General features: G+C 51.8%; 7 protein-coding genes across 7 annotated transcripts; 3 read left to right on the top strand and 4 right to left on the bottom strand.

Annotated features, from left to right (window-relative positions):
- Nucleotides 1-157: 157 nt before the first annotated feature.
- N7482_003524 (uncharacterized protein) lies at nucleotides 158-1,615 on the bottom strand (the record flags this gene model as incomplete). The annotated part of the gene is made up of 3 exons (XM_056685649.1): nucleotides 158-475; nucleotides 571-865; nucleotides 1,095-1,615. The coding sequence occupies 3 exons, from the start codon at nucleotides 1,613-1,615 to the stop codon at nucleotides 158-160; spliced, it is 1,134 nt and encodes a 377-aa protein (XP_056544391.1).
- Nucleotides 1,616-3,780: 2,165 nt separating this feature from the next.
- On the top strand, nucleotides 3,781-4,687 carry N7482_003523 (polysaccharide lyase family 7 protein; the record flags this gene model as incomplete). The annotated part of the gene is made up of 2 exons (XM_056685648.1): nucleotides 3,781-4,630; nucleotides 4,674-4,687. 2 exons carry the CDS (start codon nucleotides 3,781-3,783, stop codon nucleotides 4,685-4,687), a joined length of 864 nt encoding a protein of 287 aa, XP_056544390.1.
- A 1,806-nt stretch (nucleotides 4,688-6,493) lies between these two features.
- N7482_003522 (vacuolar protein sorting-associated protein 35) lies at nucleotides 6,494-9,384 on the bottom strand (the record flags this gene model as incomplete). The annotated part of the gene is made up of 5 exons (XM_056685647.1): nucleotides 6,494-6,808; nucleotides 6,872-7,420; nucleotides 7,475-8,457; nucleotides 8,512-9,149; nucleotides 9,248-9,384. The coding sequence occupies 5 exons, from the start codon at nucleotides 9,382-9,384 to the stop codon at nucleotides 6,494-6,496; spliced, it is 2,622 nt and encodes an 873-aa protein (XP_056544389.1).
- A 2,122-nt stretch (nucleotides 9,385-11,506) lies between these two features.
- N7482_003521 (Transferase) lies at nucleotides 11,507-13,124 on the bottom strand (the record flags this gene model as incomplete). The annotated part of the gene is made up of 3 exons (XM_056685646.1): nucleotides 11,507-12,040; nucleotides 12,104-12,825; nucleotides 12,920-13,124. 3 exons carry the CDS (start codon nucleotides 13,122-13,124, stop codon nucleotides 11,507-11,509), a joined length of 1,461 nt encoding a protein of 486 aa, XP_056544388.1.
- Nucleotides 13,125-13,816: 692 nt separating this feature from the next.
- On the top strand, nucleotides 13,817-15,118 carry N7482_003520 (uncharacterized protein; the record flags this gene model as incomplete). Its single annotated transcript, XM_056685645.1, has 5 exons — nucleotides 13,817-14,015; nucleotides 14,091-14,147; nucleotides 14,201-14,268; nucleotides 14,322-14,674; nucleotides 14,740-15,118. 5 exons carry the CDS (start codon nucleotides 13,817-13,819, stop codon nucleotides 15,116-15,118), a joined length of 1,056 nt encoding a protein of 351 aa, XP_056544387.1.
- Nucleotides 15,119-15,930: 812 nt separating this feature from the next.
- On the bottom strand, nucleotides 15,931-18,273 carry N7482_003519 (acetolactate synthase catalytic subunit; the record flags this gene model as incomplete). The annotated part of the gene is made up of 5 exons (XM_056685644.1): nucleotides 15,931-16,001; nucleotides 16,062-17,747; nucleotides 17,822-17,889; nucleotides 17,959-18,057; nucleotides 18,110-18,273. 5 exons carry the CDS (start codon nucleotides 18,271-18,273, stop codon nucleotides 15,931-15,933), a joined length of 2,088 nt encoding a protein of 695 aa, XP_056544386.1.
- A 1,166-nt stretch (nucleotides 18,274-19,439) lies between these two features.
- Nucleotides 19,440-21,160, top strand: N7482_003518 (uncharacterized protein; the record flags this gene model as incomplete). Its single annotated transcript, XM_056685643.1, has 3 exons — nucleotides 19,440-20,092; nucleotides 20,176-21,057; nucleotides 21,124-21,160. The coding sequence occupies 3 exons, from the start codon at nucleotides 19,440-19,442 to the stop codon at nucleotides 21,158-21,160; spliced, it is 1,572 nt and encodes a 523-aa protein (XP_056544385.1).
- Nucleotides 21,161-21,503: the final 343 nt, after the last annotated feature.

Below are 21,503 nucleotides of genomic sequence, written 5' to 3'. Positions count from 1 at the left end.
ATATAACCTATTAATTTATTTTCCAGAACAAAAGATATATCTGTTTAGTGCTGACCATACTACGGTCGGTACTGGCGATGCAAGAACAGTGGGAATTGAATCTTATGCTTTTGGCCCTTTTTACTCTATGTAGAGTTTCCGGCAGTATTCCAATTGATCAATGGTAGATGGGGTTGAAAAGCATGGGGGAGGCTTCCGATCCTGATGTTAGAGGAATGTCGTTCAGGGCTATTTGCGGTGGCTCCAGTTCCGTGATTGTCCGGTTTAGACCAACTTCCGCGCTCCAGACATCGAGAAACCGGACGCCTCGAGTGACAGTTTGGAATGCTTTGAGCAGCATTTTGTCAATCAGGTACTCCACTTCGTCGTCCATGGGTTGACCACTAGCAATCTCGTGGAATTTCTTGGTAGTCTGGACCAAGGATGAGAGATCAGCCAGTAGAGCTTTGCGGATCCTCCGGAGACTGTCATGGGCCTTCAAGAGGGGGGAATCTCGAGTGAGACATTCGGATTTTTCCTGTTGTAGATGGTCAGTCGTTGCTTGTTCAATGGTCTCAGTACAAAACCTACCAAGAGGAAGCGGACTCCATCAATCAATCCTTGTGCTTGCACGCGATCCTGGTTGCCAAAGTTACCCAGAGATTCCAAGCCGCCGTGAGTGATATCCCAAAAACCAGACAATGCGTCTAAGAGACGACGCATTGGCAGCTGGTCGTATGTGTCGCAGTAGTTGGTGGGTAGCCAGCCACGGGCGCCAGTTTCGAGTAGCGTTCCGTCGGCCCAGCCATTGGTATGAATAGAATGCACAAAGATGATGTCGCCTTGATGCAATGGCAAAATCACTGTAGTTTGGGAGACATCTCCCCTCGGATGGAAGGGGTAAAATGCACGAAGGTAGTTGTGAAAGGCAGCCCTGGAAGGTTCTGTTCGATCCATCGGGGCGTTTTCCTCGCCCGGCCCCTTCTCTACTGTTATAGCTTCCCCCATCTGACTTTCTTCTGCTCTGTCACTATCCCTGTACTGCTGTTAGACAATAGAGTCATTTTTTGGGATGTCACGACATACTCAATATTGCGACCGCTTGCTTCGCCTACCCGACGCTTAGACACGGGTATATCACCAGTTGCTGTAGAGTGGAGGGCGAAAGGTGCAGTGTTTCTCGCACCAACCGCCCGGCTTCACGACAAAAATCCTCATCCACATCCGGGATTTCTTCAGGTAAGGATTGAGATGCATACTCGTTATAAGCTTGTTCTGCTCCCCATCCAGGCGCATCATCATCCTGTATTTCAGGGAATTCAGCACGTAAGCGCTTTGCAATCGATCCTTCACTTGCACCTGGGGAAAGACCGCCGCGCGATGTTCCTTCTGGATAGGCGGCTTCTGACTGGCCTCCATCGCCATCCATATGTCCCGCAATAGTGATCTGTGCCAGGGAAAGCAGGTGCGCAGCAACGTGATTGATCGTTTCTCCTGAACCCAAATCCCGACTCACTCCTTTCGGACACAACGGGCACTCTGTGATCAAGGTATTCACGGGAAGTCGCTGGTAACATGCCGCTGCCAGGTCGTCTAGGTCTCCATCATGGAATTGACCGCCATGGTACTGATGCATGTGGTCCTTGAAAGTAGAATCGGTGTCAAAGAAAAAGGTCGTTTCATGACTCCCATCCATACATGTCCAACCACCGACAACGTGTTGATTTCTCATATGATCAATCCAATCTTTTCCTGATTCAAAAAGGGAGTTCGGCTCCGGACAAGGCTCTAAAACGCAGATGTAGGGCATTAGATCCTGAATGATGTGCTTCCTATTGATTTTAGTTTGCTATTTTTTCCTCTTCATAGAGCTGGGGATCCTTACTTCCATTTAACGCCGCTAAAGTCCTCCGAAGAGCAGACTAAGAAGCAGAACGGACACTCATACTCGACAGACTGCGATGGTATCTTTGGTGCTGGGGGAATATCGTCTTCTTCGAATGTTACCTCCTCCTGTCGTGTCATATGTTCCGACTCCACGGAGTGCACTTTTCTTATCCGGTCATACTGTGCGGTTATTGCTGTTAGCATCGACGAAACCGGCAATGGAAGTTTTGCGGCTTGGTTCTTTTTGCTGTGACTTGCCCCCGGGGGGATTGATCCTGTCACACTGAATGTTGCTCCTAAGGTTGACCTGGGGAATATCGAGCAAGATGGGTTGGTTTCCTCTCTTATCCGTTTGCTCTTCTCCCACTTAGCTCGCAGATACGCGAAGTGTTGCTGGCGCAGACAAATGGAATCCACTATCCGTCTCTGAAGAGCTAGGCTGGCCATAGAATGTTGAAGGCGAAACTCCACAATCCTCTCAGCCCCTTTTCGAAACTCGTCCGTAAGGTTGACGCTATTCTCGTCATATTCCACATACGACGCTACTTTCACGAACCGGCGGAGGATTCCAGAGCGGCGGATGGCACGGGATAGCCTGAAAAGGCCCTCCAGCACCTCATCAAGTGAGCGGGCCTCCTCTTCCTGGCTTACCACATTTTTCATGGTGGCACCAATTTCTATGAAATGGGTTAGCGGGCATCAAGGGAGTATTCGAGGGCCGATACTAATCAGGGTGCTTCGCAAATCATCCAGCAAATCTACCATGGCGGACTCTAAGAGGGGCGCATGCCGCAGTCTCCAGTCCATGGAGGCTCTTGTCGGAGCGAAGATAAAGTTATTCGTGGACCAGAGATTGAACCGGAAGACTTGGTTTTCCCACTCCTGCCTGAGCAAGTCACTCGCTGTGGCGGATAGGATGCCCTCAAAAAGCCGTTTAGCAAAGAAGCTGGTGGTATTGCGTTCGAGATGGAAGGGGCTGGAGCCTGGGATGCCATTTCCTGTGTGATCATCAAGGGAATCTGCGATTATGCAGATATCCATAAGAATAAGCTATGGCAGGACTATGCTGCGGCTACAGCAGCTGCTTGTGCGAAGGCTTTTGTACATCAGTGGTAACCATATCTTCTGTAAACATGCCCTTACATGATTAAGCCACTACGAAGGCCATTTGATCCGGGCTGGAGTTTCGGAACTCATTACATGCTCAAACACCCAGTGTTGACTTGGCGAGGGAAAAAGTCAATCGGAGTCCCTTCTTCAGCTCTGGACCGCGCGATCCTCAGACCTGGTGGCTACCTTCCCTCGGAGTTAGTTCCTGGTTCCTGGAATGGCCTTAATCTGCTTCATGTTTTCAGCAACAAAACCCAACCCCCCCCCCAAACACCAAAACTATCAATAAGGTCAGTATCATATCATCTCGCGGCCCCCACAAACTAGCAATCCTGGCTTAATTACGGAGTAGTAACGGCCCCCACAAACTAGCAATCCTGGCTTAATTACGGAGTGGCAACGGCCCCCACAAGATAGCAATCCTGGCTCAAGTACGGAGTGCCCCGTACCCAGAACTAGCGATGATGCCCTCATACCTGATGGGGGCTGGTTTCAGAATAAAATCAAAATCCTACACGTGGGTTACAATTCTTGTGGGATTCAGCGAACGACAGGCCGTTGTCACCCCTGCGTGAGTAGTCCGCGAAGCACACCAGCAACCCCTATACACATCTTCATGGATATCCACACATAATTTCGTCGGAATTCTGCAATTGAAATGAACGAGAAGAACACTATCACGAAACGCTCACAAGCATTCTCTGACTGCTGAAATTCCTTTTCCATCCTTGCTGTGACAGCCACGAACTGATATTCAATCTGCGCGAATCATCATTTGCAATCCAAGATTTCTCAATCTCAACAATGACATCCAAGATGATAACTTCAGTTCTATTCCTCGTTATACTCCAAGGCACCACCACCCTTGCTCAGCTCGACCCAAAGTGTGCTCCAGGCGGAAACTTCAATCTGGAGTACTGGAACCTCCAGCTGCCGACTGGTAGTACACACTCTCCTGACACCATCTCCTCAAAAGCTTTGCAAGGGTGCAGTGGCTACGAGGACAGCTCCCTCTTCTACACCGAGAGCAGCGACGGTGCTCTTGTCATGAAGGTGTGCGGCTCTTCATCATCCTGCGGATGTGTGACCACCCCTGGAAGCCTCCACTGCCGCACGGAGCTGCGCGAACTCGCATCTGATACCGGGTCTAAAGCGAGTTGGAGCCCACTGAACCCAGTGAACCGTCTGAGTGCCACCCTAGTGGTGCCCACACCAGACGACAGCACGCACGGCACTGTGATTGGACAAGTGCACATTGATGACACAATTTCCAGCAAACCCATCTGTGAACTGTACTACAGCCAAGCAGGCGTTCTGACCATGGGCGTGGAACAAACTCGAAGCGGTGGTAACGAGGTCATGACTACTATCGGCAAGGTTCCTGTCGGCACCAAGTTCACCTATGAGATTGCCTATGAGGGAGGGGTCCTGAGCGTGAGCATCAATGGTGGCGCGGCGCAAAAACTCTCCACCTACTCGTTGGACAACCCCGACAGCTACTTCAAGGCCGGGAACTATAACCAGGGTAGTTCTGCGTCAGAGGTGCATTTCTTTGCTATTAACGTGGACCACGGGGCGGGCTCAGTTTCTACGAGCTCCAGCAAATCGACCACCATGACGACGACCTCCCACGCGGGCACGACAACCACTGCCAGTAAACCCAAACACACTAAACATACCAAACACACCAATACCAGAGCCACCACCATGAAGACTACCTCCCGCATGAGCACGACAACCCCAGTCAAGAAACCCAAACACACCCATACCCCCACAACCACCCCCAGCGCGACTAGTACGACTACCTGCTCATGGACTGGCCACTGCGAAGGTTTTTAAACAACCCCCCCCTTTTTCTCTACCAAAATCCGCATTCCATATGAATAATAGATAGGTTTGTCTGACTTGTATCTTTCAGGTGCTTCCTGCTCCACTGAAAACGATTGCTCGGATTCTCTGGTCTGCAACAGCGGAATCTGTGGTCGGGTTTGCTCCTGGGCTGGACATTGTGCTAGTATGTCATATGATCCTGGAGATCCCTCTGGAAGAATCATTAAATCAATGTATTTGACTGACTGGTTGATTTTTCTCTCAGGTGCTTCTTGTGCTACTGACGATGATTGCTCTGACTCCTTGGTCTGTGACAATGGAAAATGCGCCACCTTGTAGCCTCGAAGTATACATTGATTGATATTCTGCTAAGCAGCTGAGGAAAATGACAGGCTCAATTTGGAAGGCCAAGTGTGACAATACAGACATACATCTTGTATGGTTACTTATACGGGAGAGCAGATGGATTCTCGTGCATGAGATATCTCCAAGGTCTATCTCCCAAGTACTTGGGATATGGTTATTAAGGATCCCGCTGTCGTGTATATGTTGAGCCGCACCCTTCCGAAAGCTGTAGCTTAAGTAGCTGTCTGTCGGTAATCTAAATGCTCTTAGCTTAGTAGATAAGGTCGAGAGTAACTTGTTGCGATTAGATGGGTTTCTGTGGAAGAAGAATAACGGGGTGTCGGATCCTCTGGGTTAAGAAGTAGTAGCTACATTGGTAGTCCGTCTACGATCTAGAGAGAAAGAGAAACAAGAGACCCATAGGCCTTGAGAAACCAGGAAAAGTCTGTCGCGTTCGATGGCGTAAGCTACTATACAATGCCTCCTTTAACCCAGTTGCGTTGAAGAGGAAAAGGAGGACCAAGCAACCCTCTTGTCGTCCCAATCCCTGGTATATATACTGCTACCGTGACAATCTTCAGTTAGATTGTCCTTGGACATTTCAAGTCTAGGTATATGTATCTTCACGTGAAGAGTAGCGGTCAAGCACAACACATCAAATGCCAAGCCACATGACCTTCCCGGGGTGGGAATAGCCTCATCCGGGGGAAGACATTCAAATTCGTAACAGAAGGGGGGGCCTTATAAGTACTATCAACGCGCTAGTTATCACAGGATAGATGGCCCTATAGGGAATATCCTTTTTGGGTATAGTCTAATATAGGCTAAAAGAAATAAAGATAGCTTGCTAACTAGATAATGAGTGTTGGTGAGTACGTAATGACTGAGTGATCACTAAGCGATCACTGATTAACCACCGAGCGATCAGTAAGTATCCATGATTGGTCACTGAGTGATCCCATAACTGGACTGACGAGATCACCGAGCATCAGCCCGTGCTAACATTTACTCACTGAGCCTGAGCCTGATCACCCTCATAAAAGCGGCGGCAGCCCAGACAGGAAAGCCTTACCCGGCAGACATTATCCTGTGTATAGGTACATATACTCTGAAACAAAAAAAGGGAAAAAAGAGGACCCGGCTTCCAGGGGAGAACAAGGACAGAAAGGGAGGAAAGGAAAGGTAAGGATAAGACCAAGGAAAATTCAGGATTCCAGAATCCTATGCCCACATCGCATACACAAACCAGATCCTCACTTGAGGAAAGGTTTCAATCTATATCCAAGATCTTGAATGATATCCCGGCCAAGCAATTCAAGGACCTTTCATTCGCATATTGCATTTACTGCCGCTCAGTCACAACGCCTTCATAGTCCCGGGACCTGATGTACTGCAGAGTGCGCTCGAAATGGCGCTTGGGGCCGTCGAGGCTAGGGTTGGGTTCGTCCTCACTGGTCTGCAGGTTGGAGTGAATAAGCTCGATCAGCCCGTTGAGGTACTTAGTAGTGACGGTTTCGTTTTGCTGGTCAAAGTAGTAGACGTAGCGGTTGAGAATTTCGACGAAGAGCTCCACCGAAACGGCTGTATCCATACAGGCATCCGCAACACGGAGGGCACGCTGGAGGCATTCGAGAACTCGTTTTCCATCGCGATAGAGCTGTTCAGATTCGTGACCATGTTAAAAATAGAGCATAGGTGGAGGTGACGGGATGCTGCTTACATTCTTGGGATCCTCTTCCTCGCGCTGGGGATTCTCGACTACCCACCAGAGATGGCTTGCAAGGTACACTGCGCGGCACTGGTCGGGCTTCTTGAGAAGCTTACTTCCATGGAGAGCGGCCTTAGTGATCAGTGTATCGTAGTTCTCTTTAGAGAACCCACGGGTTCCGTGCAGGGCCCCTGCAATGATGCACACAGCCTGGAACTGCGCCCGAGAGTCGCTGATCGCGTCTTCGTAGATGGTAAATGCTTGTGCGAAGAATTCGTAGCTGACCTCCTCGAAACCTGTCTGGTCTGCAACTTCACCGCACATCACAAACAGCCGGAGTGCCAAGTCTGCACACCCAGGATTTACCCGTTGGTACAAGTTATTGACGCACTGGTGCAAAAAGCGATAAAGAGCGGACGATTGCGTCTGCCAGTTGTCTTCGTAATGCTCGCGCGACTTTAGTTTACGAGCCAAGCGAATTGAGGCCGTGACAAGGGCGGGAGTGGTGTACCGGATGCGCTCATTGCCATCGCTGTATGCTTTCCGAGTTGCTTGAAGAAGCTAGGAGGTATGTTAGCTTGAGATCCTGAAGCCTGAACCAAGTGCTAAGGTTACCTTCAGTTGAGTGTCATTATCGGGTGCCTGTATCAGATGAACCAATCTCGCGAGCCACCCTTGCTCCTCAATTGTTTCATCTGTCTCACCCCCGCGCCGCTGAGATGGTGCTCCTGGGTACCCAGCTGACTGCTGCAGACCCTCCTTGATCAGAACCCTGGCAACCTGCAACACACGATCAAGGTTTTCTGTAGTTGTGATCAGGGTCCTATTCTTGAGGAGACTCCGAACAATCTCGCCTGCGATTGCCCTCCGGGTGGGGTATGACTGTGATGTCAGAAGAGGCAGATAGTGTGGCAAAGCCAAGGCTGTGAAGATCGAAACATAGGAGCGAAGAGGGGAACTGAGAAGATGAAGGATATGCTGTTGAGTAGGTGCCGAATGCAGGTCAGCGTGATCGGTATATTCAGCGGTTTTTTCAGTGGCAAAGTCGAGGACCTGATCAACATAGTGCAGTTCATCGGGGTAGATGTTCAGGGCCAGATTGACGAGAGATACCAGGAGTGCCATAGTATCTTGGATGGGCAATGCGCGCGTCTTGATCAGATTAACTACCTGATCATAGAAGATATCGTATAGCTTGACTTCTCCTGGAATGGCTGGTTTGGCATCGTCTCCGTTCGTAGCCTGTTGTTGACTCTCGCTCTGTTCCGTTTCGGGGGAGTCTTCGGTCTTGGGGGACTCTTCTGTGCCATTCTCCTGAGTCACGTTTGGCACGGCCGCTTCTGAAGCTACATGCTTCTTTTCCTTCTTATCCAGCTCGAGCTTCGCCAACAGCCGAGTTACAGCTTCTTCTTCATTTTGTTTACGCGCCTCTGGCTCAGCCGTTGACTCGTTGTCCCTTGTCGCATAAGTCGACAGGCGGTCCATTAATCCGATGACGATTTTCTTCAGATCGACGTGCGGGTTGAGTCGGGCAATAGCGGACAACAGAAGGTCCAGCGTATGTAGGTGGAATTCATCCGGGAAAACCTTTGTGATCACTGTTGACTGAGTCAATATCCGGACAGAGTGAGTAATTTGGACGAGCATCCTACCTTCCAGGAGATATTCTTGCGCCAGTACATCTCGACACTGTACCACCTGCTCCAGAAGTGCCTGCAGGATGCCAGATTTGTATCCTTCAAGATCGACCAACTGGCTCAGTCGAACGACATTGCTGCCAACGAGAAGCTCAAGCTCACGCCTCTCCTGTATCCGTCGGTCCCGCTCTCTGGAGGGACCCTGGTGCTGCAGCCGAACCCAAAGCTTGTTCATTTCCACGAAATTGGTCAAAACGAAATTGATCGAATCTTGGAGGTTGCCCTCGGGGCCATCGCCGGTTCCTGACGGTAGGTAATCTCGTGCTTGGCCAGATAGATAGTATCGTAGGAAAAGGCCACGGATCGGGTGCTGAATGCCACGGCTCATCTCCATCATATCCTTCATGATCTCCTTGACTGGCGCATCCTCTACCGACATGTAAACGGTGCCGACGGTAATCATGAGGTACAAACGGGGAACGATGTTTCCGGCATATTGGACCAGCTCGTACAGGTCGGCCAGGTGGTTGACTGGGTGGTTCTCCTTAAGGTAGACGGACAAGTGTCGCAAGGCATCGAAAACAGCCATGTACAACTCATAATACTGCTTGGGACCCAGGCTAGGGGTTCGCAATTCGGAGACAAGAGTCGATCTGTAGCAGTACGTTTCCAGTTGAGCAATTAGCACGCGGTTCTGTTGCGCAGACGGTCCGGGGTTGCTGCCTGGGGGGAAAAAGCTAGACAAGCTTACCCGCATTTGAGCGCATCCATGAGCTTGCCAGGAGTCTCAAGGCATTTGCGCATCAAAGCCGACTGTTGCCTCACCACCCCCAATGCCTCCTCGAGGAGGCGGGTCTGGTCCTCGGTGACCGGCGGTGGGCTCGCCATTGTGGAAGGAGTGAGGGGAGCTGAGGATGAGAGCAGGCGGTAAACAGCTGCGCTGCAGAGCAATTAATCGAGCTTGGGGCTCTTTGACCACAGGCGCTCGCAAGAACAATTCATAGACCGTGGAGAGCCTGGATGGTTGTGAGGTCAAGGGGAGGGGGTGAGGGAGGGTGAGTTCGTGAGTTGGTTCGAGTGCCGCGCCAGAGGATAAGAGGATAAGCTCATTGGGTGGTGACACCATGGGGGCACATTCCCCGAAACGTCACTGAACGCCGCGCTTCTGCGGCCATCCCGCAAATACGTCCCTACCAGATTTCATCTGTTCCTTGGCCTTCCTTTCCCTTTAGCGCTTAGCCCTCGCGGCTTTGTGCTCCCTCCCGCGAAGATCTGAGCACGCCTCTGACCTGATCAGTGATTGCTGCGTACGTAAATATTCTGAGCATAGTTAGAGGTCCAGTCCGCAGAAGCAACCTCATAAGAACTGCAACCCGCTAACTTTATCTACGTGCCACTCTACATCTCTGAATAGCCCCTATTATCCCATCGAGGAAGCACTGGCATTCTCAAAATGAAGATTCACTCTGGTAAACTAGCTACAACTGATTGCGCCGCAATAGGTCCTGCTCCATAACCAGCGAATCAATATTACATTTTGTGATAGGCGCTTCTGGAAATATTCTGTTTACTAGCCCCAACCATCACAAGAAAGATTGCTTTATGCCACCCGTTCCTATAGATTGCCTAAGTTGTGTACTGTACAGACAAATCAACCAAGAGAATCATTCACATCGGTCATGTCCTGGTATTTCCGTCATAATCCTTTCCGACTTCTCGCGGATGTCGAAGATCTGAAACTCGGCGCAAGGGGACAATTTGGAATCGTCCATAAAGTGGTGAATAGTAGGATCGTTCTCGCCACTCTGGATCTTCACTTGCGTAAGTCCTGCAGCACAGTAAATTCTGAGGCCCTCGTTCTTATCATCGGGTTCTAACTCGTCGTTTCTTCCAATAGAAGCCTCAACTCTTACGTTGGCCTGCTTAAATTCCTTGGTCACGGGATGATCACTAGGGAGAGCGAAGTGCGGTAATAATTTGAACTTAGAGCGTGTCTTGCAAGTCCCACTTCGACTCATTCTTTCTAGAGTCGTCTGTATTATGTTTAACAAAATTCATAGCCTAGCTTTTGCTATACCCTCTCGCCATTATTCCCGTCGTATAGTCAGCGCCAAATGCATAGCCGACTTCATGCAGAAACGCGCCTTGGCCGACAAAGCACGCGCCGCGCAGTTTCGCATTCACCGTAGTAACTTTCAAACTGTCACAGGCTACGCGTAGCTCGCTTCACCCAGCTATATCCGTGAGTTACCCGCAGGGGCGCCATATGGGTAATCAAGAATGACAGAGCGTTTCAAGTGGTTCGCTTTGATTGTAGGTTAATATACCTGGTAGAATCCGCACTCCGCACGGGACTGGTATTCGACGATGCTTCATGGGAGAGTGAGTGATCCGATTACCACGAAACTAAGGATCGGTTGAACGACCTTCCTTACATACTATCAGCGCGTTACAGCGCCGTACTACGCAAGTCTACGCGATCTACCATCCGTAGTCTAATTGCGATCCTCAAGGTCGAGATTATTCACGTAAATATCTCCCAGTTTGCTCTTCAGCTCTTTCAGTGAATCACGGACCTTCTGAGCCCGATCTTTCCAGTCGACAGGAGCCTCTAGATCAAGTCTATTGCTTACGTATTTGTTGTATCGCATCCCTGACAAAATTAGGACCGGTTGCTAGGATTTGAGACTTTCTCCTTCTGGAATTAGAGGTTCCTGTCTTATATGGACGTAGGAGCTGATAGTGATCTTGAATAAATTCATTTTAGTGACTGGTATCCGTCAACAGCACGGTGACACAAATATCGCACGAAGGCGTTCACAGTCGACATGGAAATGAATGTCGGTCTACTGGCATCTTGAGCACCAACCTCATACTTCCATACTCGTATGCACCCTGCAGCATGCCGCCCAGCTCAAGAAGCTCCACTGGCAGAATACAGGATGGTAAAGAGTGTTTTCAGATGGACATTGATTATTGGCCATTGGGAATGATCACCATTAACTCATTATTAGACCTCAAAGTCCTTGCTCAGTTGCTCCTCGAACTTATCCCACTGGCCTTTCACTTTACACGCCGAGGTCCAGTAATTTCCTCTCTCGTCCTTGCCCAGGATGAAGAAGCCATCTGCCGGTTTGATAGGACCGTGATTCTCTTGGATATATGAAGGTCGGCACGGTATGCTATTGTCTTTGGGTTCTTTCCGAGCAGGGGCAAAGTCCAAGTCGAAAAGGCCAGCCCGATTCCAATTGGAGAAGCCAACTTGGGCCATACCGCCGTCTCCGAGGATGACAATGGGTAACCCCATTCCAGACGCACGAACCATAGCGTAGTATGCTTCATGTTGAGCACGCGTGCCTTGCTCATTTATTGCACGCCGAACCTGCTGCGCGAGCCAACTCAGCGGCTTGGAGGTAACATCCCCGGCGCTCACCAGCACGTTGGCCCAGCCGAAGGCATTTCCAACGTAAGGGTGCTTGGCGGAGGAAGGAATTAGGTCACCCTCGAAGGCCTTTCGCAGCGACATTGCGATAGATGCTGCAACCTGGAAGAGAAGACGAGTCAGCGAGTCTGCCAGCTAAGCGAGATTACAAGGGCCCGAAGCTACCGTTCGACTGGGGCTCATCCCCATCTCACCAACAACACAACGCAGGATCCAGGCCGTCAAGATGTCATTCTCAGTCAAAAAAACCTTGGATGGATCTTCGCCCTTCTCGACCGCCAGGGCTCGAAGCTCCTGCAAGGCCTTCTCCAACTGCGGTCGCCAATGCGATTCTGGCACACAAACCATACGGTTCTCCTTGGAACGGATCAACATATCAATACCGTACCCCAGTCCCCACCTAAGCATGCCTCCAAGTCCAACCCTCTTCTCCGATAGTACATGCTCTTCGGTCTGGGGACGCGAGCCCCGTGCAAGAGAGTCGAATGGGTCTGAGTCGATCTTGCACGGAGTCGGAATCTCGGTTGTCTTGCCCCAGAGCATCGCACTCCAGCCTTCCACAACGTATTGCAAGCCAAGCGCATCGAAAGCAACATGCTGCCACTGCAGAACCACGATGGTTTTGTCGGTGAAAGAGTTGACCCGCAGCCCCAAGACCGGAATATCCGCGTCAAGATAGTCATTGATTCCACCCGGCTTGTACTCGGCTCCCCACGCCAGGTCTTCCAGGTCGTCCGGGTCGCCAACTATGGCTGGGCGCGTCGTGGGGCTAGGGATTTTGGAGGCTGCGGGGTGCTCAGCGGCAGGCATGCCATGGTCGATATGGGCGAAGGAGATGGCGGGCCGTTCGGCGGTAAACTCCGTTGGAATATGCCATTCGATCTTGCCTGAGGACTATTTGGTGTTCTAGCAGTGTCAGCATGCGTAGATCATCCTCGAGTCATGCGAATTGGGCCAGTCTTGCATTCTTCTTGAGTCGACCCCCCAACCTTTGCCACCCTTCCCGCTTCACCAAGCCTTCGAGGGACTCTTGTAACTTTTTGGGGTCGAGCACGGCGTCAAACACAAGGGATGCAGCCATGTTGTTACCCTGTACAAGCAGGCTATTCTCGAAAAAATGCAGTGGCACCACTTCATCTCCCGAGGCTGACCCCGTGGGGGGCTTACGTCCAAAAAACATTCCCATATCGATGACTCTGCCCTGACGAATAATCAATATGCTTCTGTCCCAGGGGCACACTGAGAGGTATGTCTAACAGTCTGCATCAAGTCAGACAGTTCACTCCAGGGGGTTCCAACAGCGAAGGCCTCCACAATACAACATAGCGGTATACCGGCATACCGGCATTACGAGAAAAGGTGCTAAAAGATGGCTGTTTCAATTTCAAGGCCTATGTACGCACTTGCACTGAATACAGCAGTGATAGTCATGTTGAGAAGGATGCACTAGTGCAGCCGAGACCCCGGGGGCCAGTTTCTATGACGAGTCAACTAGCACTAAATTGACCAGGATTTAGCGTGGTTGTGATGCTGTGAGAAAGGGGGTGTGGTTGGTCGGTCCGTTTATACTCTGTTTGGTCTAGCACAAGATTTTCCAATCTTACTGGCGACGGTTTTCTGACAGGCTCTTTCGGGCCTAGCCCATAAGCCTCAATGTTCTCCCCGCCACCTCGGAACCAATTGCCCGGAGTCTAGACGGGTGCAGTGTGGATTATGCCCCTGACTTGACAGGTTCAACAACCGGTTTTAGGTTATTGTCAGGCTGCGAGTGCGGAGACCTCTATATAATGTTACATAGAGCAGCCATACCCTACACTACAGATTATAAGCATCCGCATATTCACACCCTCTGGGTGCGCAGGTGATGAATTGGTCACAATGAACACAATGGATCTGGCTACAACACCAGGAATGCAACCGCCTGCCGGTCAGACGTCGCATTTCCACTCACCATATAACTCGCTGCAAATAGGGACGGTCATTTCCTTCGGCGTCAGCTTCCTTGTCGCAACAATTTTCCTTGGTCTTCGCTACTTCCAGGCCATCAAATTGATCAAATCCATCGAGTTAGACTTGGGTAAGTCTAGTGTGCCGCAAAGTCTGCATGATCGATACTCTAGGGCTGAACACTCACACTACATGCATTTGATAGTCACAATCACGATTTCCTATGGCCTCTCTGTGGTGTATTTCGTGACCATGGTTAAATGTAAGGCTACCCTGTCATCTTGAAGTTGAGCATTCGATCTGACCCAGCGATAGTAATGAACCATGGCTGGGGAAAGCACATGTGGGATGTCTCTTTAGCGGATCTCCTAGAGTTTAACAAGGTAAGATACACCAACTCTACTACATGCCGGACTATAACACTGACACGGATCAGGCCTTGCTTCCTAATACATTGACCTATTTGGTATGCCCGGCCATTACGAAGATGGCCATCCTGGCTGTCTTAATCCGAATCAATCCCTCGCTCGTCTATCGCTACTTTGTGATATCTGTCGGCGTGGCAATTTTTGCCTACACTTTGACTTTATGCGCCATCACAGGAGGGCCATGTAACCCTCTCAAGACAGGAACCACAAAATGTCTGGAGAATGTTGCCCTGGCCCAGGCGGTCCTGAATATCGCATCAGATCTGGCCGTCATAATCCTGCCGCTTCCCACAGTTCACACACTGCATTTCTCGCAGAAGCAGAAAGTCACGGTCGGCTGCCTTCTGGCGCTGGGATCCGGGTACGATGACACTAGAATTTTTCCCCTTGTATTTCTGTTTATACTCGAGCTAACTTGGTCCACAGCGTCATCGTTTGTTCGATTGCCCGCCTACCCTATGTCCTTGTTCTTGATAAGACTGACGATGTGACCTATACGGAGGCCATATTAGGGGTGTGGTCCATCGTCGAGGTCAATCTCGGTATTGTCTGCGCCTGTGCAATGCGCCTCAAGCGATTGATCACGACATACCTGCCGCGACTGTCGCTGTTCTCATCAAACCCATACAGTGCTGGGAAGACAACATACGAGTCGGGCTTAAACCGATTTCAGCCGGTGGACAGAGGCCAGCATTCATACCAGCTTCATAGCATCCAGAATGGCAGCGCCAATCCATTATTTGACAGCAAAGACATCTCTGTTCACCAATCATTCAAGGTGGATATAGAGAGTACCGACCGATAGGACTTCGCCTCGAAGTCTATAGATCCCCAAAAGCAATTAAAATCATCTCCAATTTGAATTAAGCCTTGTCTCCATCCCGCGTAATTATATTATATTCTCTTCAATGTTAGATCGCAAGAAAGAAGCCGAGCTTTGACAAGTCAACAATTGTGCTTTCGCTCATAGAAATATGCATATAAGACCTCCGTTCTCTTGCAGGAAGACAGAGTATTTGGCTCAGGCCCCCGATCTGGCATCTACTGATGGGTCACCCCGCACGCACACTAATGACTTTCAGTCTGAAAGGGTGAATTTTATTTGAGGATACTCCGTAAAAGGGATAAAAAATCCAGGAAAAATTGGCAGTAAAAACCTCCAAATGCCTTCAGTGACTACCTGCTCCAGTAACATAGTGTCCGACAGAGCACATCCCCTATCTCGAACTATGACTCAAAACACATGAACATTATATACACGCAGGATGAAAGAAAAAGACGGCATGGGTAGAAGCAGGAGAAACCCGGAAATACGACGAAACAACAATTATGCATGCCATCGCAAGAGGAGCTTTATGCCCCCGCCACAAAGTAGATGGCAACCGGGTCAGTAGATTGCCGAACTGAACTTTTGCCATGTCGGTCTGCCAGGGGGAAAGGCGTCATTTTTTTGGGTGCTAGGGAGGTCGTCCGAGTTCAACTGATGATTTTCCTAATCGCTTTTGGTGGACCCGCCAGGAAAACGCCATGGATATCAACGGTAAAAATAAATGACGGTCAAGATGGATGGGCTTGGTGTGTGTGGCTAGGATGCTGGCCGGCCACTGTGTAGCGCATTTAATCACGCATGTTGACCTCAGTGGGAGCGTTGCGCTTCTTCATCATTTCTTTACGCTCAATTTCCTTGGCTGTTTGCAGAATTAGTACACAAGCTCAGAATTGAAATATTAAGAGAAGTAGCTACTTACCTTCATCGTAGACCAGGAACTCGTGGAGACCCCGACCAGAGGGCACCATAGGCAGGACAGGAACCTTGCGGGCAGTGATGACCTCAAGCAGGGCAGGACCGGGCTGCTCAATCAGCCACTTCAGCTTAGCCTCGACCTCAGAGGGATTGGAGACGCGCTCGGCAGCGACGCGCATGGCGCGGGCAAGAGGAACGAAGTCGGGGTTCTGCTGGTGGGTATGAGAGTAGCGGTCCTCATAGAACAGGTTCTGCCATTGCGTGACCATGCCCTGCTCCTCGTTGTTCAGAAGAAGGACCTTGACACCAATGTTGAACTGAGCAGCGGTGGAGAGCTCAGTCAGGGTCATGTTGAAGGAGGCGTCGCCATCAATGTCAATAACAAGGCAGTCGGGACGGGCCACCTTGGCACCGATGGCGGAGGGCAGACCAAAGCCCATGGTACCAAGACCACCGGAGGTGATCATGGTGCGGGGATGGCGCCAGCGGAAGTGCTGAGCAGCCCACATCTGATGTTGGCCAACACCGGTGGTGATGATGGTCTTATCCTTCATGTGAGCGGTGAGCTCACTCAGCTTCTCAATGACGGCCTGAGGCTTGATGGTCCCTTCACTGGTCTGGCGCTCGTAAAGGGACAGAGGGAAGCGGGATTTCCAGTCGTTGATCTGCTCAAACCACTCTGGGCGCTCAGCAACGGCATCGACCTGGGGCAGGAGGAGACGGAGGTTCTCGGCACAGTCGCCCTCGACGGCCTCGGTGGCCTGAACGACCTTGTTGATGTTCTTGGGCATAATCTCGAAGTGGACGATACCACCCCGGCCCTCAGCAGCAGCGGCCTTCGCCTGGGGAGCGAACTTGGGAATGCTGAGCGTGACACGGTCGTCGAAACGGGCACCGACAGCAAGGATCAGATCGGCCTCCTGCATGGCCATGTTGGCGTAAGCGGAACCGTGCATACCGAGCATGTGCAGAGCCTTAGGATCCAATTCATCAAAGCCACCCAGACCCTGGAGGGTAGTGGTGACGGGGATGTTAGCCTTGTCGGCAAACTCCTTGAGGATCTTAGGGCCATCGGGGCGAGCAAGGAGACCTTGGCCGACGTAGAGAATGGGCTTCTGAGCCATGTTGACAAGGCGAGCAACGCGGCCAATGGTGCTGTTAAGCTGCCTTCGGCTCATCTCACGGGCAGCCACGGTGGCAGCGCTAGGAAGGGAGGGAATGGTGCTCTGCATAGGGATGGGGTTGCGGAGGATACCAGCGGTGACATCCTTAGGCAGATCGACGAGGACAGGACCGGGGCGGCCGCTGGTGGCGATCTCAAAGGCCTCCTGAATGCGACGAGGCAGCTCACCAACGGACTTGACCATCACGTTCCACTTGGTGCAGGCACGAGAGATACCGATTACGTCGGCCTCTTGGAAGGAGTCGGTGCCGATGGCGCTGGTCGGGACCTGACCGCAGAAGACAACCATGGGCGTACCGTCGGACATTGCATCCTGCATGGGGGTGACGACATTGGTCGCACCAGGGCCCGAGGTGACGAGGACCACACCGGGCTTGCCAGACGCACGAGCGTAACCCTGGGCCATGTGACCGGCACCTTGTTCGTGCTTGGGGAGGACGAAGTCGAAGTGTTTTGAGTTGTAGATGGCATCGAACACGGGAAGGATAGCACCACCGGGATAACCAACTATGATCGTCATGAATGAGCCAAGAGTTGATCTCGAAACAGATATACCGAGGGCAAAAAAGCGTATCACTTACAGATCTGCTTCACATTGAGACGAAGCATCATCTCATGGAAAATTTCACCACCGCTCATGCCAACCATCCTATGTTTTGGGTATCCATTAGCCTCAGCCACCCCGGTGTCATGCGTCGAAAGATTAGGAAAGACCTACGAGTCATCGAGCTCAGGGAGCTGGCGATTCTGCAGAGGCGAGATCTCATTGCGGTGAGGTTCTTGGTTGAAAGCCGGGCTCGGCACGGGCCTGGAGTCACTATTGGATCGGATGAGAAACGAAGTCAGAGAGATTGGGTGACAATACTCACGAGCTCGCCGTCGCGGTACTCTGAGCACGCTTCTGAGGAGAAGAGCGGTGGGGCGAGGCAGCCGACGCCACGAACGAGGTCGAGAAGGGCCGACGACCAGAGGCAAACTGCCTCTGGAGGTGGATGGCGCGCAGAGCGCTCTTTGACGGTCTGAGAGGTATCATCCTGACCGACAGCAGCCCAGCAGCACTTGAGCACTTGGAAATGAAGTCGAGGAAGGGAAAAATAAGTTCCAATGGCCCTTGCCGTGAACTCTCTGGGGAGACGAAAAACGCATTAAACCCAAACCGACCGACCGCTCTGAGTCAAGAATTCGGCGCTGCTGATTGGAGTAGCCATCCCCCGCCGCTCCGACACCGGCGGCACTCGGGAGAATCAGGTGACTCTCCGGAGAATCGCTCCGCATCATGTGATTGTGCTGGGTGGTCGTCTGAATTTTCAGGCCATCAACACTTGTCTGGGGCAAAGCCAAGAGGGAAGATCCGATTGGCCAAACGAGTCCAACTTCCGCGATATCTCCGCAATGCACCTCTCTACAACCCCGCCACCCCAGAGATTCCATCGCGAATTTAAATCCAACCACTGACCGCAGCGGGTCCCTGGGGCTCGCCCAACCTCCCTCCCGATCTTGGGGGGAGAATAATAACCGAAAAATAACTTCTTTTTGCTGAGCTTCTCATCGCTTTGAGAATCCCGAGGGTCTCGCACCGGAAGCCGGGCAGGTTCCTTGCAATTCGACCCGAACGTAGGGTCAGGCTTGCTTCTGCGACAAACGACATTATACGAAACTTCCCGGGAATTTAAATGTTATACCTAGGGGACTGGACTCGGGTTCCCTTGCATGCCTGCCAATTGGTTTCGTCTATAAATACGTGAATGGCCTTGTCAGGTCACGGGTTCTTCTTCCTGGCCCTACTTGCGGAGACTCGGTACAAGATAGCCGAACGTTTTGAGATAACGATATGAAATAAACCTTCTTTCCTCGTACCTGATATACCTCATAGCCAATAGTGAGCCTTCCCCGGCCCTGGGACCGCTGGGGCCTGAAGCTCCCCGCAAAGACTACACTGCAAACGGACACCGGGGATGAAACTTTGAGGCCATCTCCGGACCCCACCACCCTGCTAGCTAATTTACCCGGGGTTCTATCGCCTTGGGACTGAGGCTTGGCTGCCATCATCGCTGCCTACTGACTCCTTTTCTGATCATTTTCCAGGCAATTTCATTGACACCTTTCCACCCTCATTCTCTTTCTCTCTCCCTTCCCTCCAGCCATTTTCTCTCCCCGCGGCCAAAAAGAGACAAAAGCCGCAGACTCAGGTACCCCGCCATGTCTGCCCCGCAGGAGCTCGTCCCGCAAACAGAATCTATCGCGGAGGTCTACGCGACCGACGATGCCTCCGTGAAGTCGGTTGCCTCGAGCCACCAGCAGCGCTGGGCCAACCTAATCTCCCAGTTCAACAAGCAGTACAACCACCGCCCCGACTTCGTAGCCCGCAGCCCCGGCCGCGTCAACATCATCGGCGAGCACATCGACTACTCCCTCTACGATGTCCTCCCAACCGCCGTCAGTGTCGACGTGATCATGGCCGTCAAGGTGGTCCCCGCCGGACCTGCCGGCACGACCGTAAAGATCGCCAACGTTGCACCGGAGAAATTCCCCCCACGCGAGTTCAGCGTGCCCAATAACACCGATATCGAGATCGATCCCAAGAAGCACGAATGGGTGAACTACTTTAAGGCCGGCTTGCTCGGCGCGTTGAAGTTCTTGCGCAAGGAGCATGCGGGCTCGCTGGTTCCTGCTAGCATGGAGATCCTGGTGGACGGCAACGTTCCCCCCGGTGGTGGTATTTCCAGCAGTGCTGCGTTCGTTTGTGCGAGTGCCCTGGCCGTTATGAAGGCCAACAATCACAATGTGTCGAAGCAGGACTTGTTGGACCTTGCCGTTGTTTCTGAACGGGCTGTGGGTGTGTACTCTGGTGGGTGAGTATTTCCCAAAGTATACACAATTGGAACAATTGCAGTTGATGGACATTCTAACGCGAGACATGCTTCTTCCTCGATAGCATGGACCAGGCCGCCTCTATCTTCTCGAAACGCGGCTTCCTGCTCTACACCCAATTCTTCCCCAGGTTCCAGGCCGAACATGTCCCCATCCCCAAGGCCACCGACGAGATCACTTTCCTCATGGCCCAAAGTTTCGTCACCTCGAACAAGGCCGAGACCGCCCCGCGCCACTACAACCTGCGCGTGGCCGAGTGCACCTTGGCCGCTGTGATCCTGGCCAAGGGTTTCGACTTGACCCTGCCCAAAGACAACAGCTCGCTGGGCTACAGCCTGCGAAACTTCCAGGAACAGCTGATGACGAAGGAGGAGCGTCTGCACGATCCGTTGGAGTACCAGATCGACTCGGTCATCCAGGCGGTCCAGGACCTGCTAACCAAGGACGAGGGTTACACGCGCGAGGAGATGGCGGCCTTGCTGGACATCAGCGTCGCCGAGCTGGAGTCGAAGTTCCTGTCTGCGTTCCCCGTGCAGGCGGAGCGGTTCCTGCTGCGCCAGCGTGCGCTGCACTGCTACAAGGAGGCGCGCCGGGTGTTGGACTTCAAGGCGTGCCTCGCAAAGGCGTCCCAGCTCGATGAGAGGCGCATCCACTACCTCGGCCAGCTGTTGAACGAGTCGCAGGAGTCGTGCCGCACCGCCTACGACTGCAGTGCTCCCGAGGTCGATGAGATCTGTGCCATTGCCCGCCGCGCGGGTACCTGGGGTAGCCGGTTGACGGGCGCGGGCTGGGGTGGCTGCACTGTGCACATGCTGCCCCAGGGCAAGGTCGAGGCTGTTACGACTGCTTTGAAGAACGAGTACTATCTCAAGAAGTTCCCTGATATTAGTCCGGAGAAGCTGGAGCAGGCTATGGTTATTAGCAAGCCGTCCAATGGCTCGTTTGTGTATGTGTTACCCTACTAAATAAGGCGTCCGATTGGGGTTTGAATATTTGGCTAATCATACTACAGGGTTTTCGGTGCTGCTATTGACCAGCTTGCTATTTGAACCATTGATATCATTACCCCGTAGGGCGCTTTTGGATTATAGATGCTCTCAAAAATATCTCCAAGCTTCAAAGATTTTCTAGATCCTGCCTCGTGAGGCATTATTGGAGAACATTAGCCGTAGAATCGGAAGCGGCAGCTCCATAAGCCATGTAAGGCTCATGGTCGAGCAATCAAGGGATTGACACCTGTGCAGTGGACCACTTATTTGCAAAGCTGGCCAAACTCATCTCCAATAGGTGCCATATGTTTGCCCCCCCCCCAGATATGCCCCAGGAGACGCCGGCCAAATCATTGGACGGGGAGGAGCTGAATTCGGAATGACCCATGGAAACAGCAATTCT

The sequence above is a fragment of the Penicillium canariense genome, assembly GCF_028826845.1.
Source record: "Penicillium canariense strain IBT 26290 chromosome Unknown utg000002l_segment0_segment0, whole genome shotgun sequence".
NCBI lineage: Eukaryota > Fungi > Ascomycota > Eurotiomycetes > Eurotiales > Aspergillaceae > Penicillium > Penicillium canariense.
The sequence above is the reverse complement of the archived record's forward strand: the minus strand, read 5'-3'. Positions and strand labels throughout refer to the sequence as shown.